This window comes from Platichthys flesus, chromosome 15 (assembly GCF_949316205.1).
Source record: "Platichthys flesus chromosome 15, fPlaFle2.1, whole genome shotgun sequence".
Taxonomy (NCBI): Eukaryota; Metazoa; Chordata; class Actinopteri; order Pleuronectiformes; family Pleuronectidae; genus Platichthys; species Platichthys flesus.
This window is the reverse complement of record NC_084959.1, coordinates 20,797,581-20,824,823: the sequence shown is the minus strand read 5'-3', so window position 1 is coordinate 20,824,823 and position 27,243 is coordinate 20,797,581. Positions and strand designations below refer to the sequence as shown.

The following is a 27,243-nucleotide window of genomic DNA, read 5'->3' as shown; positions in this document are numbered from 1 at the left end:
CTCTGCGGGCGATTGAAGTGTTTTCTGGTTGTGGGACCTGTTGTAAAGTGCCTCAAAGAAATGATTGTGGCGATGTGGCACAAGGCAAATTAAACAGAATTGAATGGAATAATCCCACAGACACAAGAGGAGAGGGGAGGCCGGTGTGTTTCCTATCTGACCCCCCAGCTGCTGCCTGGATCTGTACGGTATAAATCAAACGCAGTGAGAAGCCTCCCACCTCGTGTCAACTATAAAGTCCTGTCTGAGTGAGTGATGCTCCTGGTCGCTATGGAGACCGCAATATAATAGATACCCCCTCCCTCCTTCTGTCCCTCCCTCCCTCCCTCTCTCTCTCGCTCTCCCACTCCCTGCCTACCTCTCTCTCCCTCGCTCCATCGGTTGCGTCGCCACTTTGCGCATGTACGCTCCAGTCAAACCGAGCATTGCATCGATTCCAAGATGGCGAAAGCACGTCTGGCTTGTCTCCTGACTCTCCTCTCAACTCACTGTAAGTACTTTTATATGCTTTCTCACCGGCTGCCGTTGCTGTACTAACTCCTGGAGAGAGAAGCCATCCATTACTCCTCACTTCTGCGTGTGTTTGGTCGAGGTTTTTTCATCTGAAATAGCGGAGTTCGCCTCAGAAAGTGACCCCGTCTGCAGTTAAACTCGGGGCTGACTGACAGCGAGCACGGTCCTCCCCGCACGGAGCTAATATAGTTTTTAATTCTCTTAAAAAAGGCAAATATAGTCGCCATTTTAGAAACAATTTGCTGTTAACGCCACTTGCAGATGATCGCGGAGAAGCGCTGTTTTTTAAGCTGCTATTGTTTCGCCCTCAAACCGCATCGCTAACTCTGCCTCCGCTGTTGAATGTCTGTTATTATTTTTAATGGTGGAAAAGCGTCTGTTGCTGTCGGGTGAAACAAACTCTCCGTGTGTAGCCACATGTTAGCATGGCGGGTCTCACAGCAGGTCAGGTAGCGGCGCATTTCACAGCCCGCTCCAGCCGCCACGTTTTGTGTCTTCGTTCCTTTCCTCCTCACTTTGGGATGAGCAGAAAGTTTCAGACTCGCGAGTTGACTCCGTGTGTGAGGTGAATGTGGTTTCAGAGCGGTTTCGCTGCTCCGTTAACTATTAACGCGGGTTTGGAGCTGCGGCGGAGGCAGAGATGTTGGAACAAGTGATGCGAGATAACGGTTATTTTCCTCCTCCTCTCTGCGGCGGAATAAAAAGCGGGGCTGTCCGCGGGAGGAGCCAGAGCAGGAGCCCGGGCCACCGAGTGTCCTGGGCCCCCCTCCTCCACCTCCTCCTCCTCCCGCGGCCGCTGGACCCTTTCAAAGCGCTCCTGAGCTGGAGCGGCTGAAAACACAACCAGCCACTAAATCAATTCGTTCCACTGCCCCCCCCCCCCCCCCCCCCCCACCTCGGCCTAAAGAAAGACTGATTGCCCCCAGTTTATCATTCCAGCAGTTGGACAAGATACACGTAGCTCAACCTGTAAGAGCCGAGAACCTCTCGTAAATATATGTCTGAAAATTACTATCAATTTAACAAGACCGATTTGAGATAAAATAGCGAATGCCACTTGTTGCTGTGCAATGTAGCGATAAATTCATAATCCTTGTGATGTATGTTTGCTTTTTATATTTCTCTCAGTAAGTAAAACACTTTAACCAGGGCTATCTAAATCTATAATTTAAGTCATGAAAATTGAGGCTGAAAAAAGAAAAATAAATAATTCATGGGTTGAAGTAATGTACCCTTGATTGAATCCCTGATACGGACTAATCTTATTATGGCCTTCTTTGATCGTGCAAAAAAAAAACTTGGCTCAGAGGTTCATGAGCGTTCCTTTTGTTTTAAGTGTTTGATGAAGTACCTTTTCTCTGTCCATGCATTAATAAGTGTACTGTGGTGATAATGTTACCATCACGGTTCATTATAAAATGTGCTGCTGGTTTTTCTCTGGTTTCATGTTGGATGAAGATGAAGCAAGGTGTGAGGGCATGGTGATACAGTTCAAAGGAAAGTGCTGACATAAGACCCTCCTGTGATCTCTCACGTGTATGAATTGGCTCATTCTCTTTGCTTTAATTAGGAATCGCTGTGGAGCTTGTTTGAAATCTGTTGCTGTGCTCGACACTGTTCTCTCCTGACATACCTCGAAGCTGTGTGCACAATTTTTTTCCTGAGCGATACATTTCAAAGTCACTTCTCTTAATGACATTCCCCTGTGTGAATTTGTGGCAGTTAAATTGACATTTTCAGGGGGGGCAGTGAACTGGCGATGATTTAAGAATTTCTTTTGTCTTGCCTGGGCAGGGCTTAGCCATGTGGCCAACTCGCCCCCAGCCAGCTTTGCCTCTGTCTTTAGAAACAGGACAAATCTGGCTTGACAGAAGCTGGCCACAAGCCGTGTTATGAATTACTAATTGGTGCTGATAGGCACTTATTACTAATAGGGACTGACTGTAATTAGAATGTTTGTTGTATTGTGGAATAGCTCTGCTCCAAATTCAGTTTGTGACGTTCCATAAAGTGAGTTGGGCTTGCTCTGTGGGTCACACTCTGCTTGTTATTTTCGATTCATGACATTCTTTGGGAAACGACCAACTTAATGGCCTCGCAACTCCAGCAGTACCAAGTGAAGGCCAGAGCCAGCACGACTGAACATAGCTGCATATATCAGCACAGACATCTGTCAGCAGAGCGAAAGACGAGAGCCATTGTTATTTTAAACAGACATGCTTACAGCAGACTTTCCAATCTGATCTAATGGAATGCATTGATATTTTCCATTGTTGGCTTCATCTGAGCCATTTCACTGAAAATATTCCAAAGAAAGTGGTTCGGACTTTTCCGGGGACGTCGGCCAGAACCCCTCCTGCCAAGAGTATAGCCAAGATATGTGGAGTGGATTAGTACTGAGCTAATATAAACGTTGAGATCACTGCTTTAACACTCGCATGAACCACGTGCAGACATCAGAACATGTCAGACCTCATTGCTGTAATTTTTTATTTAGCTGTAACAACAGTAGCAAAAATACAATTGTAAAAACCTGATCAGAAACTACCTGAAAAGTACACTCAGAATCGGCACATAATGTATCAGGCTCAGTTAATGACCTTCACACATGCTCAAGTGTTGAATTTGAATTTTCCTCCTTAGATAATTGCCATTTTTATGACTTCACATTATCTTTGTTTTCACTCATGGATGTCAGCCTAATCCAATTGGAGCCTCACTTTATCTGAATGGATAAGATAAGGGAGAAATCTGTCCTCTGGTTGTTGTTGAGCCTTCCCTGTGTTCGTTGCTGATAAGTCATTGCATCACTCACAGAGCTTTGACTGGGGTTCTCATTGGATGACTCTTTCGAGCACACTTCAAACATTTGTATGCAGTTGAGCCTAGTCTTGGCTCTTTTCTCATTGTTTGGCATGTGTGGCACAGCCGTTTGGAGTGTCAGGAGTCAGTGTGCCCCGAGATAACTGCTGATAGCGGCTCCCCTCGGAGGTGCACGTTGTCAGATGTTTCCCTAATCACCCAAAGCTTGTGAGCAAATGTTTGAAGCACTCTCTGAATGTATGGCCCCTGTGGGCAAGTCACATACAGTCTGACATTTTACTGCAGAGAAGTAAATGTTAGAGTAAAACAGGGACAGAAAAACTAAAAAAGGTCCCTTGATGCAATGCATTTGTTTGCCAAAAGTCAGGAGTTCATCTCAGCAGACACCCCTGAGTGAGATGTGTCAGGGGCATAACACATTTATCATAGCTGTCCTTCTGCGCTCAACAGGAGAGAATTTTGCTGTTACCATGGGCTGGTTTGTCCTTATTGCCTAACTGCGAGTTGTGTAATAATGTTTGAATAAATAACACAGTTTGAAATCATTTTCATATCACTGCAGTCAGTCATGTGTATGTGTGCACGGAATAAAGTCAAAGTGGCACATGCTCCTTCCTGTGGAATGAGTAGAAACAGCTGAGCAGGAGTGGGCAGTGGTGTTTGGAGCAGCAATGCAGGCGTGACCAGAAATATCTTCTGCGTCCCTCCCAAACCTGAGTGTGCACGTTAGCAAATGCCGCATTCCAAATAGAAAACACATGAAGGGAGAGTCTTTCTCATCATATGCGCACTGCCTAACAATCATAACCACCTGTTTTCCTCTGAGATAAAAGGGAGGCCTGTTGATGAGCTGGCTGAGGTCAGAGCCGAAAGGGGGAGTGGTGAATAAAGCTCAGCACTGTTGCTAGTTGAGGCATTCAGAAAACAAGCAGGGTGTGACGCTTCATCTCCTGAGACAGAAATCCACTTTAACTTGACACAGAGAAGGAATACAGCACCCCGCTTTTATCAACCTCGCTTGCAGGAACCCACAGCAGATGCCGAGGTTGAAAGGCAAATGTTAATATGCTCACGTTCCAGGAATGGCAGTGGCATGTGCATGCTTCAAATGTCAATAAGACTACCATGTGAAAGAACATAAACTGGAACCAGCCTCCAGGCACTGCATACAGTTCAAAAACTCTCCAAAATTATCTTAGTTTGGAGAAAGAATGTTCTATTCTAAGGTTTTGTAGTAGTTTAGGTTTCTAAAGGTTTCTAAACTACTACCAGGGCTACGACCAAGAGAGGTATTCAGGAGAAAGGGAGGTAATTGTCATCCTGTTTAGAGTAATGAGCTTTTGGAAATTGTGTCTTTTCACCCATATCTTGCTAACGTGATTGTTTGTTTAGACATAACATTATTATTCAATGTTTAGATACAGCAGATAATCTGTAAGATGCCTCCATACTGGCGGTCTGAGCTAAGGGCAGCACAAGAGTGGCTTCCTGTTTGATGATATCTGTGGTCACATGGTCCCTGGGGGGACGATTTTCCACAGAGGATTTTCTGCTTGTGTGTTCACTGGATACTGACGGAGTACATCAATAGGTCAAAAGAGACCAGCATCGATCAAACATTGGGATGCTGTCAGCTTAGTGAAATAATTAGGGGTTTCATTAATGACATGGCAGAGGCAATGAACTGCATGTGGCTGAGCTGCTGTCGGTCAGAGAGGAAAGAGCTGGAGGCTGCGCTCCCACTGAGAGTCATAACCAGATAATCGCTGTGGATTCATCTTTTGTTTACCGGGCTTTAACAAAAGGGCAATTACCATCTAAAAATAGCAACAAGGCCAAGTGACAACCTCAGGTGTTTGATCACAGTTCTTTCCAAACCATCGGCTCTGCCATTAAAAACATCCGTTGTGATAATGACCGTATACAAAACTTATATACTTAAAACAGCTCAACATATCAGCTTCTTCTCTCTGGTTCCGGGATCGTTTTTTATTTGAACGTGAATTATGATGAAAAAACAGCAATAGAACTAAAATAACATTACAGCTAAGATGATGTTTGATCATGTTAGGTCACATAGGGATTCCAGGGACTATTAATGGCAGGAACAAGAGCCAGGTAAGCCCTTCTATCATACTAAAATATTAAAATTAACTTGAAAGGTAGCCTGTGTGATGGCTAAAAGCTTTTCTGCCTCATTTTGAACCAGATATTTTTAGTTTGCTGGAGGAGTTCACAGTTTCAGTTTTCATTAAAAAGACCATGGGTTATCAGTCGGTGATAAACAATGTTTAAGATGATTCTTGGCAGAATGAAATATGACTGTACAGTCTTACTGACCTGAAATAAAATCAGAAAGCTGTCTTTTATGAATCTCATTCTCTGGATTATATTATAGAACCAGTGACTGATGATGATTAAACTCATCTGATGACATGTAGGCACAATACCAACAATATATCAGGGGTAGCTCATAAACAAAACTGTGCATGTGTTTGTTTCCTTGGAGACGAGATCCCAGAGAAGTCAAATATAGTGCCTAGAATCTCAGCTTGCGCAAGCTGGAGAAAAATTACTTTTGTCTGTTGTGACTACATATTTGTTTTTCCTGATGTTGATTGTCACCTTGGAACATCACCCTTAGGAAAGACGATAAGAATTGATAAAAAGTAATTTTCTTTTCATGGTATTTGGCTGAAAATAAGTGACAAGCAGGAGTGTACGAAAATCTCAGCTGAGCTGTATCTGTGATTGATACTGCTTGTTATACTATTACCATGAGATCTCCCTCTTTTGAGCAGTTTCATATGGTCCTGTGTTAAAATGTAGGTTGTATAGGTCTCCGCACCTACATCTACCCCCACCAGGCTTATTTTATGTGAGCATCAAGCTACAGTGGAGGTATTAGGGGGTGTGGATGCACCTGTTAGACAGGAGGTCATGCCAATGGTTGCGGGTAAATGCATCCTTTTACTGAGAAGACACTTAATGTCAGATGGGGGACTTAATGCGGGTTAGTGGCATCCTCTGGGAGGCAGCGAAGAAATGATGGATGGACCTTGGTCAGTGAGCAAGACCTACTTGATGTTCTCAACTTAAAAATGAATAAAATGAGGAAATTATTTATTACGTGCTGGCAAGCCTGACATTTTTAGACTCAAGAAGCCCTGAATGTAGTTTAGGAATGAGAACCAAGTTCTGAAATATATTTATAACACCCTCCTAATTGAAAAGCCAAAAAATTATTTCTCAGAGGTTATGAATCTACTCGTTAAGACTACATGATCGTAGTCATCATGTCTTAAAAGAGGGATTCAGTAGCTCCAAACTTGGCAGGACAGCCTGCAGAGAGGGGATTTCAGAGTGCTCGGGGTAAGACATGACACAGAAATCTTGGTGCTCATCCAAATTAGTTATTAGTGATTATTAACTTGTGTTTGTGTATGTTTGTGTAAGTGTGTGTAATAGAAAAATAGTAGTGAGGCAGTCGATTTATCACTAAGTGTTTCTTGCGGGTCACATTTAGTCTTTTTTTGATTTATCAGTTCAGTGTTACATTTAGTATTGAGGTGAAATCCAGCGTCAGATTATCGGCACTCATTCTTCACGCCATCTCAAGTTCATCTTAAAATAATATGGGAGACTGCTGACTCTGAGAATAAATCACAAATTAGATCTTGGTTCAAATTTGCTTTGGGACATTTGCTGCAACTGCTTAAGCCTGCTTTGGAATCCGAGCCTAATGGAATTCAGATGTCACTTTGACTTTTTATCAGCAGACATGACACTTAACAGCACAGGAGGCTTTTCTTTTTCATACCCAAAAAATATATCATCCTCATAGTGGTGTGACCATTCTGAAACCAAGACTGAAACCGTTATACACACGTCCACAATCCTCACCCCCAACCCACTGCCAGGGCTGCCTGTTGAGCTCTCGTTACCTCACAAAGTAGCAAAAGTAATTTTTCCTTTCACAATTAACACATGTAAATAAAAAAATAACATTCTATTCAAATCAAATTTGGTAAATATTCTAAATGAAACCTTTTTTTTAAATCAATTATACTTTTTTGTGCCCATTGGGAAATTTGTCTTGGACTAAAGTGCTACAGAAGCTGCAGAACTGTTCATTGTGTAACAAACAACAAAAAAACAAAACAAGGACAGTTGATGTAAGACCTAGAATAATAATGCAGAATAAAATTTAGTTCAAGAGAGATCAACATTATTATCTTTCAACCGCATATCACGTGACTGTTTTTGTCCAATCATGATCAAGTCAAATTAGAATAAGTCTAATTAGCCCGAGATGGATAACCCTGACATCAAGTTAGCAGTGAGGGGACATTTTGCTTTAAGACGAACAAAGAACACGGCAACTAAATCCACCAAAAAAACTCCTCTAAACATTCAACAATTAACATGTTATAGCTTCTTTCTTTAATTCATTCAAAAAAAATTGTAAATCAATGACCCTCCTTTAATTTAAAAGAGGGCTATTTGTTTTCATTTCATGACTGCGAGCATGAACTTTCCGGAATCTCTGGATACCTGGAATCTGCTCAAAGCCAATAAATATTTTAACAGACCAGATACTATGTGTTGATAAGGAGGCTTTCTTTATGCTAAACTAAGACGTTTGCCATAGTTTCAATATTAATTTACTGACATAAGTTTGTCAAACTTCTCATCTGATTCCACACACAACTAATAAGACCCCTCCGCCCCAAAATGAACCATAATTTAACTAGTAAATGACAGATAAGTAATGTTTTGTTTCTCAGTTCAATTGTAAATGCTGTATTGTATCTATTTAATTGTTTCTGATCAGTCACTCTGCTGCTATAGAAAGCCCACCAGTAACAGGACAGTCTGTGTTCAGCAGACTGGATAGATAGAGTTTGCTGATTGTTACCAGACTGTCTGGCCATATGGTGTGAGGGCTATCCCTTATGGCCTAGTTAGTGGTAAATATGTTGAGATTGAACTGGAATTGATAGCACTTTTGGCAGAAAGTAATCTGAATGGCATTGATCTGAATGGTATCGATCTCGTACACCAGTGGCTTTTAGGCCAAATGAAAGATAAGAATGAAGTCCAGGCAACAAGATCTTCAGCTGAATGCTCTTCTCTGCTCAAAGTGGACTACCCTCCTTCCAAGTTGTGTTGGATGGAACAGGAATAAATACTTAAAGAGAAAGGAAATGGTTGATATTGAGGAGCATTAATGGCATTAATTTCCTGATCCTGTCAGTAAAGTTCAGGAGTACCCAGATTGTCCATGCGTTTGAGACTTTGTGTGAATCAGGCTAGAGTGGAAGCTCAACATACAGTGCACAGCTCTGTGGCCAAATGTGTGTGAGGGCATACTTAGTTGAGCGAGTGCCTCAGATATTTGTCAGGATGCCACACATAGATGACGCGTTTGTAACATTGTGGCTGGCCCCTGTCTGAGCTCCAATCGAGGGGGCTTTGCATGACGGTCTGCATGGTTTCTGTGTCATAGAAAGCAACAGAGGCACAAGAAAGCAATTTGACTGAATTTCAGCGTGAGGGGTTTGTCAGGCTGCCATCGATGGAACAGGTCACTCAAAATGTTCAGGCTGCTGCCTTAAAGCTGATCACAGCCTTACAGTAAAGTATTGAATTGAGACTGAACCTAGTTTGAGCTTAACCAAATGAACTGACATTATCAAGACTGTCCACTAAAGGAAGAGGCACATATGATTTAAAATATGTTCAAACACTGTTCTGTGTATTGACCTGGACTAAATGATGGAAAAGAGGAAGAAATTAAGGTCAAACAGGATGAGCCAGTTAATATTCCACAGCCCATCTGCGTTAAGGGATTTCCTGATTTCTTTAGCCATTAAGATTGTAATTAAAGTAATTGTCAGTTTCTCAACATTTAGCCTCATATCCTCCAAGAGAGCAGCGTCACTCCCCAAATGGCCGTGTTATCTACTCTCCCATTTCCTTTCATGAGACTGCTCTACTTCTGAAGATTAACATATTTGGACAATGGTCACTATCAGAGCTTAAAAGGTGACCTTAAAAATAACCCGCAAGTTCACAACTTTATTGTACGGTCAACTCTCTTTTTGTCCCTTTTGAATTTTCACAGTGAAAATAACATACAAAGGATTAGAGAATTATATAAAATCAAAACAAGATTAATTAGACATTTATTAACTTGTTCTCACATGCCACAATGCAAAGCTAAAAGTAAAGTACAATAACATTTTTGTCCATTGAAAAATACGGTCATAATTAAGTTTTTTTTGTATGGGTGCTTTGTTCATTTTAATTACCTGGTGGCTTAATTACACACATTGTAACTTGACCGAAGACCCCTCAGTGACATCACAGTGGAGTTCCACTTCAGGAAAGCTTGACTTTAAGGAAAGAGCATTTAACCTTGTGAAATTAAAGGACATTTCTAAGACAAAACTGTGCTTCTACAAAACTTGTATTTCAGGTGTTTGACTAATTTCTTCACTAGTTTAAATTTGGCTTTCTGGTCTCACTCAGTTCTAAAAACAAAGCCATGTCTCAAAGTTATTCTCTTGATCCAAGGGAGGGAGAGAGCACAGATGTGCACTTCCTAAAATATTCAACATACAAAAGCAAAGAGTCAACAAATAATTTATTGGGAAAATAAGACACAACAGCAGGAAACAAGAGAACAAAAGTCTTTTAGTCAGCAGGGGTAAAGTTGACGGTACACACACACAGCCTCAGAAAGTGCATATGTTTTTTGTGAGAGACGGAAAAACACAAAACAGACAACCAACCTCTACACCCAACGCACTCCACCCCAAAGTTGAACCTGCGGCTCCGTCACAGCCATATAATTCTGGCCCAATCTGGTTTTAGCTAGAACAATGATCTTATGGTTTCATGAGCTTTCCGCCACACTTTCAGGATATCGCGACCACTTCTGCCTACTCTATACAACCATTTTGAATTGTTCAGGACTTTCTCCGGACTTTGTTTTTTACAGATGAACATAGCAGTAGTAGATTCTCTGGTCAGATGTGTTCATAGAGGAGAATGTCAGGAAACTCTCCGAAGTCATGTGCAGGTCTTTAATGATCTTGTTATCTTTGTCCTTACAGTGTTGAGATTGATGCATTTAACCAGACTGAACCTGAGCTTTACCAATCAGTGATGGTTTGTCAGCTCTTGGCATTCTGGGCATATCTCAGTAAAGAGTATGATGGAGATGAGTTTTACGCCACTGTTCAGCTTAGTTATTTTAGTTCGGGGTTTTCCATATAATGGGCAACAAGCTGACTGGTGATTCTAGTGTCTATTTGATGGGATATTGTTGTCACTCTGTTCGCTTTTACCAAGTTCTTGGTGAACATATATGGTGCCTGTAAAGTGGTAATATCAGTATTGGGCAGACAAGTTAAGGCAGAGATAAACTCCATTGCAATTGAATTCCCCTGCTGGTTCAAGCCCCAGATGTGTCCAACTTGTTGTTTTCTATTTGCATGTAAACACCTGAAAGTGCTTTGTAATAATCTTTTAAAAAAAAGATTCTGAGCTATGCCGTAAAACGGATTAATTAAAAAATATTTTTTCACATTATTTAAGTGTGTGGCATTCAACGTTGTTTTGATTGTCACAAAAGCCAATGTTTTCTATGTAATGAACATATTATTGAACGGGGGAGAACATGGGTGCCATAGCACACAGAGCAGTTATGTCTGACGCAAGCAGACACAGCAGGTGATTGAGGTCGCCAGCTGTCTGCTATTCTTACCATGAACGCACTTTGGAACTCAGCCATTGTTTCCCGGACCAGTAGGTTGCACTGACTGTCCACAGCACACCTTTACTTCCTGTGCGAAAGTACACATTGTGGCATGGGTCACGTAGCAGCTTGGAACAGAATGGGTGGCATGAGATGGTCGGTCATTTGACTGTCTGATGCTTCTGTCTGGTATTTCCCACGGAAACCCATCAAGGATTCCTCCCTGAGCAGGTGATGGAAGTGTGGCTTCAGCAGCGGGGGGGTGGGGGTGGTCAGCAGCAGAAGCCTCAGATGGTTTTGCTCCCCAGCTGTTCAAGTAACATTCCCTGTCCCACAGCTCAGCCAGCCTGTGCAAACTATTTGAGTATAGAGTATGCCTTTATGCACATTTGTTGTCTAAGGGGGCTGCGTGTTGGCAAATTCTTCTTTGGAAATTGTACACTAAGATTGTTTTTTTTATGTCAGGCTCATGATTTACGGTCATAAAATATTCCCAGTTATGTGTGTAATAAAATGGAATTTGGATGTCGGTTTTCAGTTTGTGGATAATTAGAGCAAGCGTCCCCTACCTTTTAATTAGGAGTTACTCAATGTCAGAGATGGAATAAACACATATCAAAACAAGAACTTTATGACATCTTAGTTGGTTGTATTTTGTGTAAAACCATGTTGGTTTTTCTGTAAATGTAAGATATTTCATTACAGTCTTCTCAAATTCAAACCTCCATGTGTTCTCAATAAAATAAAAAGTTGCTTGCTATCTTTTCACATTCTATGTTTTACATCAGCCACAAAGAGACCTCCAGCTGAGCTCCTAGAGAAGAAAGTTGTCTCTTTTTGAAAAGGACTTTCTCCATTAAAAGTCTGGGGTTAAAATCAGAGAGGCATTGGCGTGGTGATCCCAGCTGCCTGTCAAAGCTCCTTTCACCTGTGACCATTCATCCCCACACAGTCACACACTTTTGGCGACCTCACATTCTGCACTCCTCTTCATGTACTTCACATTAGTGCTTACTAAGGAACAATGAAACAGTCAGATTTGCTTCCCACAGCATTATACAACATGCAGGCCAGTTGCCATAGCTTGTGATGGGATCGGTTAAAGGAAATCTTTGTCAACAAGGAAATCTTTGCAGCAGTATTGTGTTTGACCCTTGACTCTTTGCTTGACCGTGCTGATTGGCTTCAGCTTTTCTTTCCTCACAAAGTCAGCAGGCACATCCATCTTTCTGGTATTAAAGATATTTCATGTAATCAACAATCAGATATACTTCTCTTACTCACCCCCTCCTTAAACTGTATTTCCTGTAATAGCGCCTGGAGATTGGCATTGATAGCCTGTTTCAGAGGGCTTTAATTACACAGTGTGTCAGCTTTTAGGGTTGGACACAGTGACTGTGGAAAACAGTTAACTCGAATGGCATGTGGATGACTCTTAGGAGCATAAACAAGTTGGTTGTGAATCATCATGTAAAAAAACCCTGAAAATTGTGTGAAAAGAAATTATGAAATTAAGAGCCCTCACATTTTAATATTATAAAATGTTGTTTTCACTCATCAGGCTCATATCGGGTTAATCTAACCAACTTTTCCAGTATTTAGGGCCTTCCCTACACAAGATGCTTTTTGTTCCAGAGCGAAAACAGACCAATTAGTCAGTTCGACTGTGGGAAGCCACTGTTGTAAGACTAGAGATACTGGGATTTGTACTGGGCCTGCTGTTCGAGAGCTGATAGCATCTTGATGACTGAGCTGAACACTGCTGGGATGCCCTGTTATGGAGACTTTATAAGCTTCCTGCTGCCTCTCACACATTATGTTCCTGAGCACCACAAATGTGCAGTCACACAGTTCAAGACATGAGTACATTTGGCTACACTCTTGCTGGATGTGTTTTATGCCTATTACATGTGTCTTTTGGCGTTCCTGCTTAGGTGGTTAGTGTCCTTTCGAGAAGCAGGGACATTAAAACAGCATTGATGTGTGCTGGGTTAGGCACACACCTCATGCAATCAGTTAAAAATAAAAGTCAGCAGAGTTGTACTGTATATAAAGATGACGTGTCTGTAAAGGCTGCATTGAAAAAAACACCCTTTCAGCTCTGCCCTTTTCAGCCCACAGCGTCCATCCTTGGAGCATGTAGGAAGTGAGGCAGATTAAACCTTTTGGACCTGCTAAGTCAACATGTCTCTGCTGTGCGGTGTTGTGTTATTGTCCTGTTGTCAGTTGAGCCTTAGCTCATCGTGGTCAGATACGCTCACCGTCCACGTACTTAACAATGAGCGCTTATCTCTGCAGGCTGTGGCAGAGTGGCTCAGCTGCCCCCATGTCTCTCTGTCAGTGTGCCGGCCCAATGGGGCATTATTAGGCAAAGGAACTGCTGGCTGGTCAAAAAGCACAGGACACAACGTGTTTATATCAAAGCAGCAAGATAAGCCTGATATATTCAAATGTCACTATTAACATATTTTTACATGTTGTGGATGAATTATTGGTTAATCCTTTGTGGTGTTCTATCGGAATGTTTTGGAAAAAGGAGAATATTACGATTATGGTGTGTGTGTGGGTTTGTGTGTAGGACATACGATGGGGGAGGTTTGGGTGTGTCTGGTGCAGGGGACAAGCAGCAGAATGTTATCCAGGGATTTACCACTATGTATTATTATCTGACCAGTTCATTGTTGACTCACAGGGAGGATATAGATTAGTACACAGTAGCAATAGTCCTTTATAAAACCATGCTCTAGTGATCGGTTTAAAATGTCGTCACAATCATGAACTAATACTGCCCATAAGCCAATGCTGGAGCTGTACAAACGTTTATTTTCATCACGTTTCAAAAAGGCCTGCGTAGAAAATGCATTCCTAATTAGGATTAAGGAAGGGGTCAGGCAGGCTGGACTAGAATGTGAAGCATTTGCAACGAATGCCTCTGATGCCATCTGTGCAGAGTGTGGTGAGGAGCTAATTCTGGCCCTAAGTGTGGTGCGATTTAACACAGATTTCTGCAGTGGAGGCTCCGATTCAAGCTCGGGATTTGACTCTCACTTCGGCCCACAAAACTGTTGCAGTGAGCTGAATTACCCCCCATCTCTAACTGTTAGATCTCCTTTAAGCTGACGCCATAACGCTCCCCAATTCATTTGGACATCCAACATGTGTGGCATGTCAGATTGTTCACATAACAGGGATGCTGCGCCAAGGGAGGCAAGCTCACCCTCTTGGCCTTATGCTTCGATCTGTTTGACAAGGCGTTCTCAGTGTCTCCTTCAAGATGCTGACCTGGGTTAGAAAAAATGAGCAGCCAATTATTTCATCATGAAGTAATGCTGAAGGTTTCCCAGGGTGCCTTGGCGAGAGGCAGGGAGAGCTGCCACTGCTTACACTTCTTACCTGGGAGGGATCCCAATTAGCAGATTGTGGGGGCTCTGGCTGGTGCTGACAGCCATTATAAATAGTGCTTGGACATTTGAACGCTAACCTCTTCTCACTCTAGTGAAGGAACAGCTCATGACCACAGCATATTAGCTGTGATTGGCCACACCATTGCTAAGCTGCACTGACATTAGCTTTAAGACTAAAACAGAAATATGTCTTTTACCATCACTTGTAGGTTTATTATCTCACTTCCAGCACTTGTTTTAGATTTTGCATTGACATGTGTTATTTCTACTTTTTAATATTTGAAGCACAATAAAATGCAGTGGTTGTATCTTCAAAAGATGTCTGATGTGCATCACTAGCTTTTTCTAATGATGTTGATTTATTACATTTCCAATATGCACTGCACAGTCGACTTAGTTCAGACAGCGGGGGGGGGGGGGGGGGGGAGCTCAGTGTTTCAGCAGAGAGTGCAATACTGGAATTACACTGCATCTCAAATATAACTTGATGGTGTATCACGTTTTCAATGAGGATCTCATACTCAGACTTTCGGTCAATAGATTCAGAGTCTACATTTCCACATTGTATGTGTTTGATGGTTATTGTTCCCTCAGTCACAATAGCCACAGACTATTGTTCTGCTTAATTAAGCATTCATTCACTCCTACAGCCCGGAACTGTGTCACAAAACAAAGGTCTCCATTGGCATGCATGGCTGCTGGGACCATGTGAAGAGGCAGTGTGATACCAAACAAAAGCAATATTTTTATACGACAGCTAGGATCTGATTATCTGAGGGTCGAGATACTTCACATGACTTAATGAATGAATAATATTATCATTGATCATTCAATGGACATCCATTCTTTCTAAATGCCTCATTGTGGATAATAATTTTGATGAAGAGCCTTGTGTTTAGACCAGGTTGACACTTTTGGTAAAATATCAACTTTATTTATTTTTATCAGCAGTAAATGTGCTGTGTTTGTCAATCATCATATGCTATACCAATTAATGGTGTATTACAGTGTGTAACAGCATCAAAAAATAGGATTTAATGCACTGTTACCCATCATGTTGAGGAAGATACTGTCTAATCATTTTGAGTCTGTTGTACAGCTTTCCATCTCAGGTCCATCTGATTTAAGATGTCAACCATTTTTGACAGAGTAAGATATTGTCTGTGCCCACTGCAATTTCCTGTTGTAGTTTAATCAAATCTAAACAAAAGATAAATCAACATAATTCACTTATTCAGGAGAAGGAGTTATAGCTGAGTCTGAGCATTTGAGACGTTCATCTTTCCTCAACAGCCATTTATTGAGTGTGGAGTCACCCTGATGTGAAGCAATGTCTCAACACTGTGACATGGGGGCAAGTGGCCCTTTGTGTGTAAGGTGGTAAAGTAAAAGTTGCTTTTTACTACTCTGTGATCCAGCCCTGTGAGCTAGACTTACTTAGCTCGAGGTCAGAGTGAGAGCAGGTCAGACGTAGACGCTAACGCTGACGCAAAGTGACAGGTTCCCAGGCATTCAGTGACACCATCGGCTACTCCGCTCCCCTCCATCCTCTCATTGGCTCAGGCCTGAGTCTTTGACCCTGCCTAGATCAGAGGGCTCACCAGCAGTAAGGCACATGGGCTGCCCAGGCCGTACTGGGCTCGCAGATGAGGGCCTGCAGCAGCCGCATATGTAAATGCAGAATAAATGAATACACAAAGAGCCCTTGTGGGCAAAGCTGTACCGTGGTTGAGTACACCTGCAAAAGATCGGATGCATTTGAATCAACTCGAATGGATTCTATCCTACTCAGATGTTTTTCCAACAGGAGCAGAGTGGTGGTCGGGAAAGAAAGCCAGTCTGGGACATCACCCCGACTTCAACTTTACATTTGTTCAAACGAATGTTCCTCGTAACTTAATGTGGTTCATATCAAGACTTTGAGATCAATACAATTAGCTGTTTGTATTCAGATAGCTTTTCCATCCATACTCTAGGGATGGACTCTTATGTACATACATTATGCAGAAGCACCATAGACTTTTCCTTTACCTCCTCTTCCTACTGTTTATATTCATCTATTTAAGTTTTCCCTGTGCTTGATAAGGCTGATTCCTTACATACCACTTAGCATTCCGAACACAGTCTTAGCAGGACCACTTTCATCTCTGAAAATTAAGAGTCTGCAGGTTGAATGCAACCTGGCATCAGGAAGAGGAACTATCACTGGGTTAATAAATCGGTACACTGGAGGCTAAACTTCAAGTTCAAGGAAAAGATCAACATTTTTGGGAAATTCGTATATATTTGCTTTCTTGCTAGACCAGAAATGGGGCAGCAGATTAAATAAGTAAGATATAGCAAGGTTTAAAGATGCTGGTTAGGCAGATATAGTTATCATTGGACAGAGCCAGGGAAACACTTTCCCTTCTGTTTCTTCTATGCTAAGATAACAGCTGCTCCCTGTAACCGTATATTTAGCATACAGATATGAGTGGTATAAATCTTAAATCTAACTCTCCACCAAAAAGTGAATGACTCTATTTTCCAAAACGTTGAAATATTCCTTTAAGATAAATGTTTAAATAACCTTTTCGAAACGGATTCATTTTTACCAATCACAGAAATAGGAAGAAAGAGAAGCTGAGCCTGAAATACCAAAGTGCTGTACGTAGCAAACCATGAACTTAGCAGATCACTCCAGCCCTTATCAGAATGTGATACATTTATATGTAGGTTTAATATAGCTGCATGTTTTACATACATGTGAAGTTTGCTGCTTCTGCTTGGGGTCCGGCCATTTAGGAGCTCAAACATGGTAACATTGGCTTTGCAAGCGAGGAGCTTCTGTGTTGTTTTTTTCATCTGTGCATTCTCCTAACTGTTATCCTTTTAACGCACTGCTTTCACCATGTTTGCCACACAGACTGACTCTTCTCCCGCGAGGCTCCTTTAGTCACGTAACAGATAAAGTGAATGTAGGCGATTAGCATGAAAACAGCAGCAGAAGTAAGAAAATGCCTTATGCTTGTGTCTTATAATTCTGTAGTATAGCTTAAGCTTAGAGCGAAAACCTAAATCGTGTTTTCCCCAATTTTACTCTCCAATAGATAGGGATTTCCCCAGTTGATCAAACAAAAAGATTATTCATCCACAAATCTAAAAATATTTTTGCATTTTCTCATGAACAGTTCCGATGTGTTACTGAGAAAAATCATCATAACAGACTAACAGCAGAGAGGCAAAAGTAGGTGCGAGTGGAGAGAAGACAGTTGAACACGCACATGGGGTTTGGGAGAGTCCGACACTGTTGGATGACCACAGCTGTGACAATACAACCTGAGGGTTGATCTCCCTGCTAGCTCAGCCCTAAAACCTCTCACTCGTAGTCATTGTGTCAAGACGTTACTATTTCCATGTAGGCGGACTTCTGAGGTCTGTTTAGTCACTTTCTCCCACAGCTACCAAAACAGGTGGGATCCTGTGTAGCTTCAGTGACCAGCGGGGGTTGGGGGTCTGGCAGTGGCCGCAAATAAGACAGAAAGAGAATCCAGTTACTATGGAAATATCATCAATATTGCTATGGGAACTGGAGAAGCAGAGCATGCTTTGTCTCAGATCTAGCTATAATCGTATCTCAGAAAGAACCATATGATAATATGTGATGCTCTTATGAATTCATTTGTCAGGCTTTGTGTCTCAGCTGACATCATAGACTTTTATCAAATATAAATTAGCATCTCCTCAGGGTAAAGCTTGCAAGACATGAGAGTGCTCAAGCACTTCACTGTTCAACTTTTCACTTGCCTCAAGTCAGCACCCTGTGTTGCCGTGCATGGTCTTGAGATCCATAGTGAGAGGGACGTTTGGCATGACATGTGATTGCAATAAGTTTGTTTTACCCTCACTAGCCATTGTATTGCCTCAATTAGTATACGTTATCCTCAAAATGAAGACATCATTGTGTGACATTTAGCACATTTATGTTCATTTCAGTACTTTTCCCTTCAAACACATTGGAAATGGCCATGTATCCTAGTTGGACCACATTGTGTCTGCTCAGGGCTTACATTGAACTTGTGTGCACTTTAAAAAAAGTAGCAGTCGTGTGCACAGCCAAAGACAGTAACCTAGTTTGTATGAGAACATAAACATTTACGCCCTTTTAAAAGCAGCTCTGTTTGCTTTCAGTAGAACACATTCCATAAGAGACTCCTTAAAGGGATGCACAAGTGAAATCCTGCAGGAGACCTGGCAACCTCTTCACTCAGAAGGAATTGTGAAAGACAGGTCTTTATCCAGCTATCTGAGCAGAGTCATACAGTCCCTCGCAGGGCTTAAATCGCAGGAGTAAGTGAGTCAGTCTCTTCCTCATTCAAAACTTCCTTTTATAACTGAGAAACTTGCTCTTGTTAATTTCAACCCTCAATAATACAAAATGTATTAAAAGTATTAGAAAAGAGCAGAAACAATTGGTTTATTGAAAGCAGAGACAGAATTATGAATATTATTTAGTTTGATTTGTCTGTTCCAATCTGGAGATAAAATCACATAATATGTGATATATAAATATTGTAATCTCAAGTCTTCTCAGATCCAGTCACATTTTTCACATCATGTTACATGCTCTACCTCTGCAATCCTACAAATCTCTACAGTCAGGATCTAAATCTATGAGCCTTTTTTTACCACTTTTTTTGCCCTTTTCAGCACAAATCGTATACTAACTGTGCAAGCTGCTGGTGGCCGTCCATGATTGTTCTGTTTGTTCAAGAACACGCGACAGTTGCCGTTCTCGCAGGATTTGCAGGGTCATCTACCTCCAGAGCAGTAGTTACAGAGCAGTTTTTTCTTTGTGTGTTGTCGGGTGTATTTATTCAGTTGCAAGGTTTATGCTCCTTCCTTACTGTTAAAAGAAGAAAAATAAGTTAATTTTGGTTCTTTATGTATGGTTTGTCCAGGTTTATATTTCAAGCTTAATCAATCTATCCTATCTAACTAACCTTGTCAAATGTAAGGACTCACAGTTTCTTTTGTCTGACCATATCTGGTCAGATATAAGAAACAACTCAACTAAATTGATTAATTGATGAAACCTGATTAGGTGTGAAAAAGTTAGAATAGTTGTTAGTTGTTAGTTGCAGCCCCTACATTAAGCTGAGGATCATCCACTCTAGACATGTGTAAAGAAACAGCTCATTCAGTCCTGTTGTAGCTCAACAGGTTTTTGGAAATGAAACTGCTTTTTCACTCATACATTGGAAACTATGTTTAGTGTAACTATTGTAACCAGTGTTCTGTCTTACAGCAGTGTACGCACTACTGGTGAAATCGTCAGTTAAGCTTCTAAAAGCACATTTACAGAATAGTGTTAATTGTCAGTGAATAAAAACAAAACAGATGATGTCACATAAAAAAAAAGCTGAATTTTTTGATATTCACAGATCGACTCTTTGACACTGATCTGGACTTTGTTATGAACTATGAATCCTCATTTTTAGCTCATTATAAGTATCATAACTTACCTGAACACAGATTTACATTGCTAATAGCCTGTTAGTTTGTTTGCTTACTTGGTGGTTTCTTGTTGATGTTCCTTAGCTTTTGATGTGATGATGAACATGTTTCTCATTTTAGTTGTCTTTAAAGTTTTACCTTTATTCAGTGGTGGTTGAGAAAACAGGCTGCTCAGACAGATGTATTTCTGTACCTATGGGATAATTAGAGAATGATGAACCCGAGTGCCCAGTTGAGACTCCCTCTGCATTTATATTCTTAATTTCTCCATCACAGTGATGGAACATGTTTTCACTCCTCACCAGCCCAGCCTTGCTCGCTGCCTTGGTTTACATGTTTAATTTGGAAGCATGTAGCTGAATACATATCAGGGGGTATAAGACATGTTATCATGTAACATTAGCTGCATGCAGTGAATATGTACCATGTACTGTATGTTCTCATATTCCTGGCCTTGCACTACACGTGTGTTTCGATGCACATTCTGCTTTGCTTGTGGAAAGGCATTAAAGGTACTGCTTGTAGCGCATGCAACACATGCTATATATTTATGGGCCATTGAAAAATCAATTTTTTGGAAAAGGCGAAGAAGTGGCCTTGGAGGTGTCAGTTTTTGAGAGTTTTATTGAGACGACCAGGACTGGAGAAGAACACAAATTGGCTCCTCTGCACTTCATGTATCCAACAGTTCAGAAGCAGCATAATAATGAATCGTCTACAGCTTGTTTACTTGCAGAAATCCAGACTCAGCTTACAGGCTTCGTGCAACTTAAGCAGCGCTCCGATAGAGAAGAGTTTCCAAACAGCAACTGGTTGATAGTAAGTGTGTACTTTGATGTCGGAGCCTCTTAAGGGGCGTGGGAATATTCTCCACAGGCACGAGGCAAAGATGTTCCACAGGGAATATCACTGGTTGCTTAATTGAACCTTTCTATTTATGATACCAGCCTCACCTCTCTGGATTCGCTGAGCAGCAGTACAGGAAAAAAGTGCGCACTCCCACGGGGAACAATAGACGAAAGGAGGGATTCATTACACAGTGAAGGCATCAAGAAATACCAAGCTCCTATCTGCCTATTGTATTATTCAGTGATGTAAAACCGGGGCCGGGGGTTTATGAGGGCATTACACTAAGACTACAGAGAAAACCCTGCACCCATCATATGGGCAGAAAGGACGATTAAAAAACTTTGATGCATATTGCCAGATCTCACACAGCTGTGTCCAAGTAAGAAAAAAAACTGAAAAGAAAATATGTAGGTCAGTGAGCACCTGCAAGGTTTAAAACAGGGAAGCATTGTCCTAACAAGTGCAATTTACATTTTTAGAATATCTTTCAAGGGTCATTCTAAATGATTGAAGGCATAAATCACACTAACCTCTAATACGATGGCTGGAAATGCTTCCATGTCAGATGGTATGATGATGATGATGCTCATAATGAAACAAGCTGAGATGACTCAAATATGACAAGCCGACTGGGATTGACTGTGATTTCATTACGGACCAGAGACAAGCTTGAAGTTTCTTGGGGTGTCTTCAGTGTTCCTTCAGTCTTTAGTGCCATATTATTAACCTGCCCTGTGACAGTTCTTCAACACAAGCTCATATTAGAACGATTTGACTTTGGTTCTTGAAGCTCTGGAGCAGTAACAAGACTCGTTCACAAATTCCCTTTCTGAATGAGGTTTTAGCTTCTTAGATAGCAACTCACTTGCCACAAAATTTGCCTCTGCAAGCTGCTTGTTTGAAACAAGACTCCGTCGAACACCGTTTAATTTATCCAGAGGAATTTGTCCATTGTTCATGATGCTGAGCTTGAACGTTTTCATCACGGTTTCCTTGCAAACTAGCCACACTGCTTTGTCTTTTATTTCAACAAGAAAATAATTATTTGTTCATTTCTCTTGGTAAACACATCTACTTTCCTTTTCTAGACTGTTGACACGATACTTGTCAGCAATAAAAAGTAACAGCTACATGTGTTTCCTTCCCCCTAATAGTGACCCGACAAGCATTCAGCCAGAAGGGACCACCCTGAAGGACATGTTAGGATGTTTTAAAAATGGCCACAATCTAGTAAAAGAAATAACATGTTGTTATCATCAGCTCCATTGGAACGGAGGGTGAGGCCAAGACCTTTAAAGCTATTCGACGAGACAAGAACCCAGACAGGATGAGTGGGACATGATCAGGGAAGGATGTGTCGGACTGGGAGAGAGATGGCAAACACTAATCTCATAACGCGCACTTAGCGCTTCCAGAGCTTTAATCAAGCTCACTTTACCGGACAGTCCAGCTGTTTCTTCTTGTTTCATAGTTGGTAAAAGATGAATCTTTCGCTGAAAATATAACCAGAAGGAAGCAGTGGTTAAATGGATTTCTTACGTATTTAAGAAACCACTGGTTGGTTTTCTCATGGACACCCACCATTGTATCTATTTTGTTGATTTGGTCGTGACTATTTATATTGCAATGTCACACTATAAAACTCAAAGTGAAACAATCATTAACTTTTTACAAAACCACTTGATTTAGTCATGAACTATTGTTTCTGCTGTAATATTACATCACAGAGGAATCAATGCAGTTCAAATTTTGTGTAAATCAACAATGAATGGTTTCATAATATTCTGTTCATACATGGCACTTTAACCCTGAACAATGTCTCCCTCTGTAAGTAGACTGCAGGTTAGGGTTAGAGGGGAAACTTTTTTCTTCTACTGTAACAAAGTGCAGAATCATAACCATCAGAATACAGGAATCATTCATGTTTTGCTTATGTAGAATTTACATGAACCTCGGACAGTTTTGTTGAGTGGGGGTTTCATGTCTTTCCCTGGACAGCCGTTTCCAATGCAGAACTCTCAAGCTTTATATCTCCACGTCAAGCTCACTTAGGTACCTAATCTGCACTAATACTCTCAGAATTAAGTAGGAGTACAGGGATGGGGGTCTAAATTCCATTAGTTGTGTCGGTAACAAATGAAATTGAGTACTGCATCTAATGAAAAGTCATAGTACTTAATTTATCACCTGGAATAATTTATTATCAACTCTGGATTCTATTTTAGCACAACATATTCTGATATTTTGGACTCTTGGCATACTTACCCTAGTGAGATTTAGTTTTAAGTTACACAGTACATGCAGTACATTCAAAACCTAAACCCACAAATAAGCACTAACAAGCCTCACATACACAAGCTTTGATCAGTAAAGTCAGAAACATAAAAAATAGCACATGTGCACATGTATGAATTCAGTTAACTGACTTTGTACCCCTCAGTATCATCAGGACGTGGCTTACATTTGCCCAAAAGAGTAGCAGCGATACACAAGGAGCTCAAACACTGGAAGTTGAAAAGGCTTCTCCTCCGCACACAGCTTTAATTCTGCCAGAACTGTGTTTGCTTTTGTGCTTGTTGCACTGTGGAGCTGAATGTAACTATATGACAGGCTGTGAAGAGATGTGAATTTTCGACTGTTATGTTTCATATTTCTGAAAAGGAGTGCACATTCTGCTCCTCACTTCTTTTGCAATTCTTTGTTAAACGTCTCAGTCAGAACCCCCCCCCCCCCCCCCCCCCCCCCACCACCACCACTTTTTCATTGAGTGCTGTTAAACTAAACTCAATCCTCTTGGGTCTAACTTTGTCATCTCTGCTACTGTTGCTCATTGCAGAATAAATCATATTGGGAGAGGCAAAGCTAAATCAAATATTTATTCAAATCAACACTAAATTGTTGTCACTAGCTGTTGTACTGGTGAGCTTCACTGCTCTGTGTGTAGCTTTGAATAAGACACTACGATAGTATTTTTATCATTGCTAACCCTAACCCTAACCCTTGCTTTCTAATTGAAGGACGGTCATCTTCAGTGTTATTTGACGTCTAAAACAAAAAGCATCTTACATGTAACATTTAATGTGATGAGAATCAAAGCACAGTCTGGTTCTGCACACTGACTTACTATTTTCACCCGAATGTTAATGCAAGCATACCCGTGTACAGGACAAATCAAGCGCCCAAAGTCACTGTGAACACTTAACTTTCCAACGAGCTTCCTGAGGGCAGGTCTCTTATTGTCAAATGTAATTGTGACCTAGTCCGTGCAGTGTTATTACTGACAACAGCGGCGAAAAACAAGCTGTCGTCTTGTCATGATCTCGAGAAAGACTGCAGGCTAATCAGCTTACCCTGTCTGCCTTAGTAGGTGACGCTAGACACTGCTGTGGATCCAGATGACACATGGTGGAGGTCAAGTTATCCCTGTTTCTTTCAATGAGGGGCCCAGAACCATGTCTAATACTAATTAGTAGCAGAGCACAGTTACTGCACATGCTGTATGCACCAATCAGGGGCAGGTTGAAACATGCGAATGGGACACTGGGGCACATATTTATTGATTTATCTGATTCTTTTATGGGATATTTTGTCTCTGGAAGTGTTTCTGAGTTTTTTCCTTACTTAACATGTGTAGAAGTGACTTTGAGAGCATTTGTTTGTGGACCATAGGCTGTCACGATGATTCAGCAGTGACCCCTCCAAAGGCCCTATCCCTCCACCACATACCAACATAGATCTTTCCAGGGTGCTTTTGCACCATTAGCCCCACATGGGTAACAGCATCCGGCCGAAAGAGAGAGAGAGCGACAGAGAGAGAACGAGAGAGAGATTGAGAAGGGTAGAGAGAAAATGAGAGTGAGACAGAGAGAGAAGGAGAGAGAGAGAGAGAGAGAGAGAGCGAGAGAGGGGCTCGGCAGGCAGTTGAACTACTGGCATGGTGAGCTTGCCCTGTAAAGGGCACATGCCTCCCTGCGCAATTATCCACTGTGCATAGAAACAGCACCCCCACCCTAATCACACACTCAGACACACAATGGTTTGACCAACACGACTAAAAATGGACACTGAACGAACGAGGCTGGGATGTTAGGATCCTCACACTGATGTGGGATTGACAATAATGTTTCCTTACATTGTGTTTGTGAAATTAAAGATGTAGGCGTATTAACAAATATCCCTAAGGAGGGTATCACAACAAGCCCGGCACATGTGAGGTCGTCAGCTGGTATTGTGCATATCGCATGAGATCATCACTGTATCATGAAAATACTTGCTCCAGGGAGTCTCATATGGTCTTGTCTCTCCCCTCTTGTTTTGCAGGCTACTTCAGTGTGCTGTCAGTGGTACTGAGGACGAATAACGAATCGCCATGGACCGACGAGTTCGACAGTAAGAGCCAATGACCAAACACCCACACACAAAAAATGTCCTTTTCACGTCAGTGTTGAATTAAATTATTGATGTAATAACTCACTCTTTGTCCATCCTGCAGAAATTGAGTTATCGTGTTTGATTGAGTCCATTTCTACAAGCAATCCCAGAATTGAATGGAAGAAGATCACAAACGGGGGACCGAGTTATGTGTACTTTGACAAGAAGATCTCAGGTAATGCTTAACAAATCAGTCACTTGTATTTATATATATATTTTTTAATGTTTTACATGTATTTCTGACATTGGTGGACATGTTTTTTTTCTCCTGACAGGTGACCTGGAGAACAGAGCAGTGATCAGAGAACCTGCCACATTAGTGATTACCAACGCCACACGATCGGACACAGCTAAATATCGCTGTGAGGTCACTGCCGCTGATGATCAGAAGTCATTTGACGAGATTGTGATTGACCTTGTTGTAAGAGGTACTTGGACTTACCTTCAACATCAATCTGTGTGTGTGTGTGTGTGTGTGTGTGTGTGTGTGTGTGTGTGTGTGTGTGTGTGTCATAAAGATTCTTGTGAATGCAGAAAACAAGCTATTATTGTGCCCTGCTTAGCGATTCACACTTTGGATGCTGTAAGATGAAACCGTGCTGTAGGTCGCACCAGCCCTTTGGCATACATATGAGGATGCGTTATGACTAGACCTGCCCAGCTGCAAAGGCGTGTTCTGGGCTATAAGAGGAAACCTCTGAAACTGCATCTCCTCTGAATTGCAGTTCTAAAGAAAGCAAGCGCGTGTTTTGGTGCCATTTTCTGGCACAGGCCAAAAACCATGCGCCCGTCCGGCCCTCTCAGTGCAGTCAGGCCAGTTAACCATGAGGGGTCAGAGTGACATGGGTTTTGAAAGATCAAAGTCAATCTTAGGCTAAGCAGCATCTTGGAAGGATGGTGTCAGTTGTTTCCGAAATGTGATGCTCAGCAAATGTAAAAACTGTGAGTACCCAGTACAGTGACAATGGTCATATGTTTTGTGTCACCGCAGTGAAGCCAGTGGTGCCAAAATGCAGTGTCCCCAAATCGGTGCCTTTCGGGAAGCCAACTGAGCTGAGCTGTTTGGAGGAGGATGGTTTCCCGAAGTCTCAGTACCAGTGGTTCAAGAACAGGGAGGAGATTCCAGACGACCCGAAGACAAGCCTCAAGTTCTTCAACTCCTCATACATTCTCAACGCAGAAACAGGAACTATGGTTAGTATGCATGCGCATGTCTTTTCACAAGGGCACACATAAGCAGTAAGGGCGGGGCAGCAGGGATGGTGGCCTGACGCCCAGGGGTGGGGGCAGATATTTTGGGGAGACAGTTGATGGTGCAAGAGGGCTCGAGCCACGAGGGGAATCTGCTGCCCTCGTTTGCACATTCCTCAATTCTCTCTCGCTCGCTCTCCAGCGCTGCTCGATCTGCTCAGTGCTCTCTCCTGTCAACCTTCATGCTGGCCTCTGAGCTGTGACACGTTACAGCAAACTACAGTGAACGCGCTCCTTATGTGAAACTGTAGCTCGAGTCATAACTGTAAACTGATGAGGTTTGTGTCACTGTGCTCATCTTGTCTTGCCTGATATTTTTAAACTGATCACAGATAACTCAGTTATCACTCTCAAAATCCCTTTCACTGATGTAGAGGGTGGAATTAATTATTAATTAATTAATATTATTATTATTATGTTTTAGATTGGTTTGCATGGGAAAGATAATTCTGATTTGAATTGAAATCTTATTCAACTTTATAAGGGTTATCCTAACCCTAACCCAAACCCCATTATTCTATGTTTTATTATTCTTGACGTTGAAAAATATAATTTAAAAAGTTTTTCCCCGACCAATCATATTGTATGTGTATATACAATAATTTATAGTGTCACAATAAGGAAAATAAGAAAAAAAGTTGTAATATTACAACAATAAGTTATACATTTTGGTAAATAGTCTGTATTTATATAGAGCTTTTCTAGGCTTGA

The 27,243-nt window shown here is 41.5% G+C and overlaps 1 protein-coding gene across 1 annotated transcript in view; it reads left to right on the top strand.

Annotated features, from left to right (window-relative positions):
- The first annotated feature begins 395 nt into the window (after window positions 1-395).
- LOC133969240 (junctional adhesion molecule 3B-like) overlaps window positions 396-27,243 on the top strand; it is a 32,583-nt gene continuing 5,735 nt past the window's right edge. Inside the window, exons 1-5 of the mRNA XM_062405581.1 lie at window positions 396-490; window positions 25,171-25,239; window positions 25,343-25,456; window positions 25,557-25,709; window positions 26,273-26,475. Of these exons, the coding sequence (XP_062261565.1) occupies window positions 442-490; window positions 25,171-25,239; window positions 25,343-25,456; window positions 25,557-25,709; window positions 26,273-26,475 (588 nt within the window). The 5' untranslated portion in view covers window positions 396-441. The remainder of the gene's footprint in view (window positions 491-25,170; window positions 25,240-25,342; window positions 25,457-25,556; window positions 25,710-26,272; window positions 26,476-27,243) is intronic.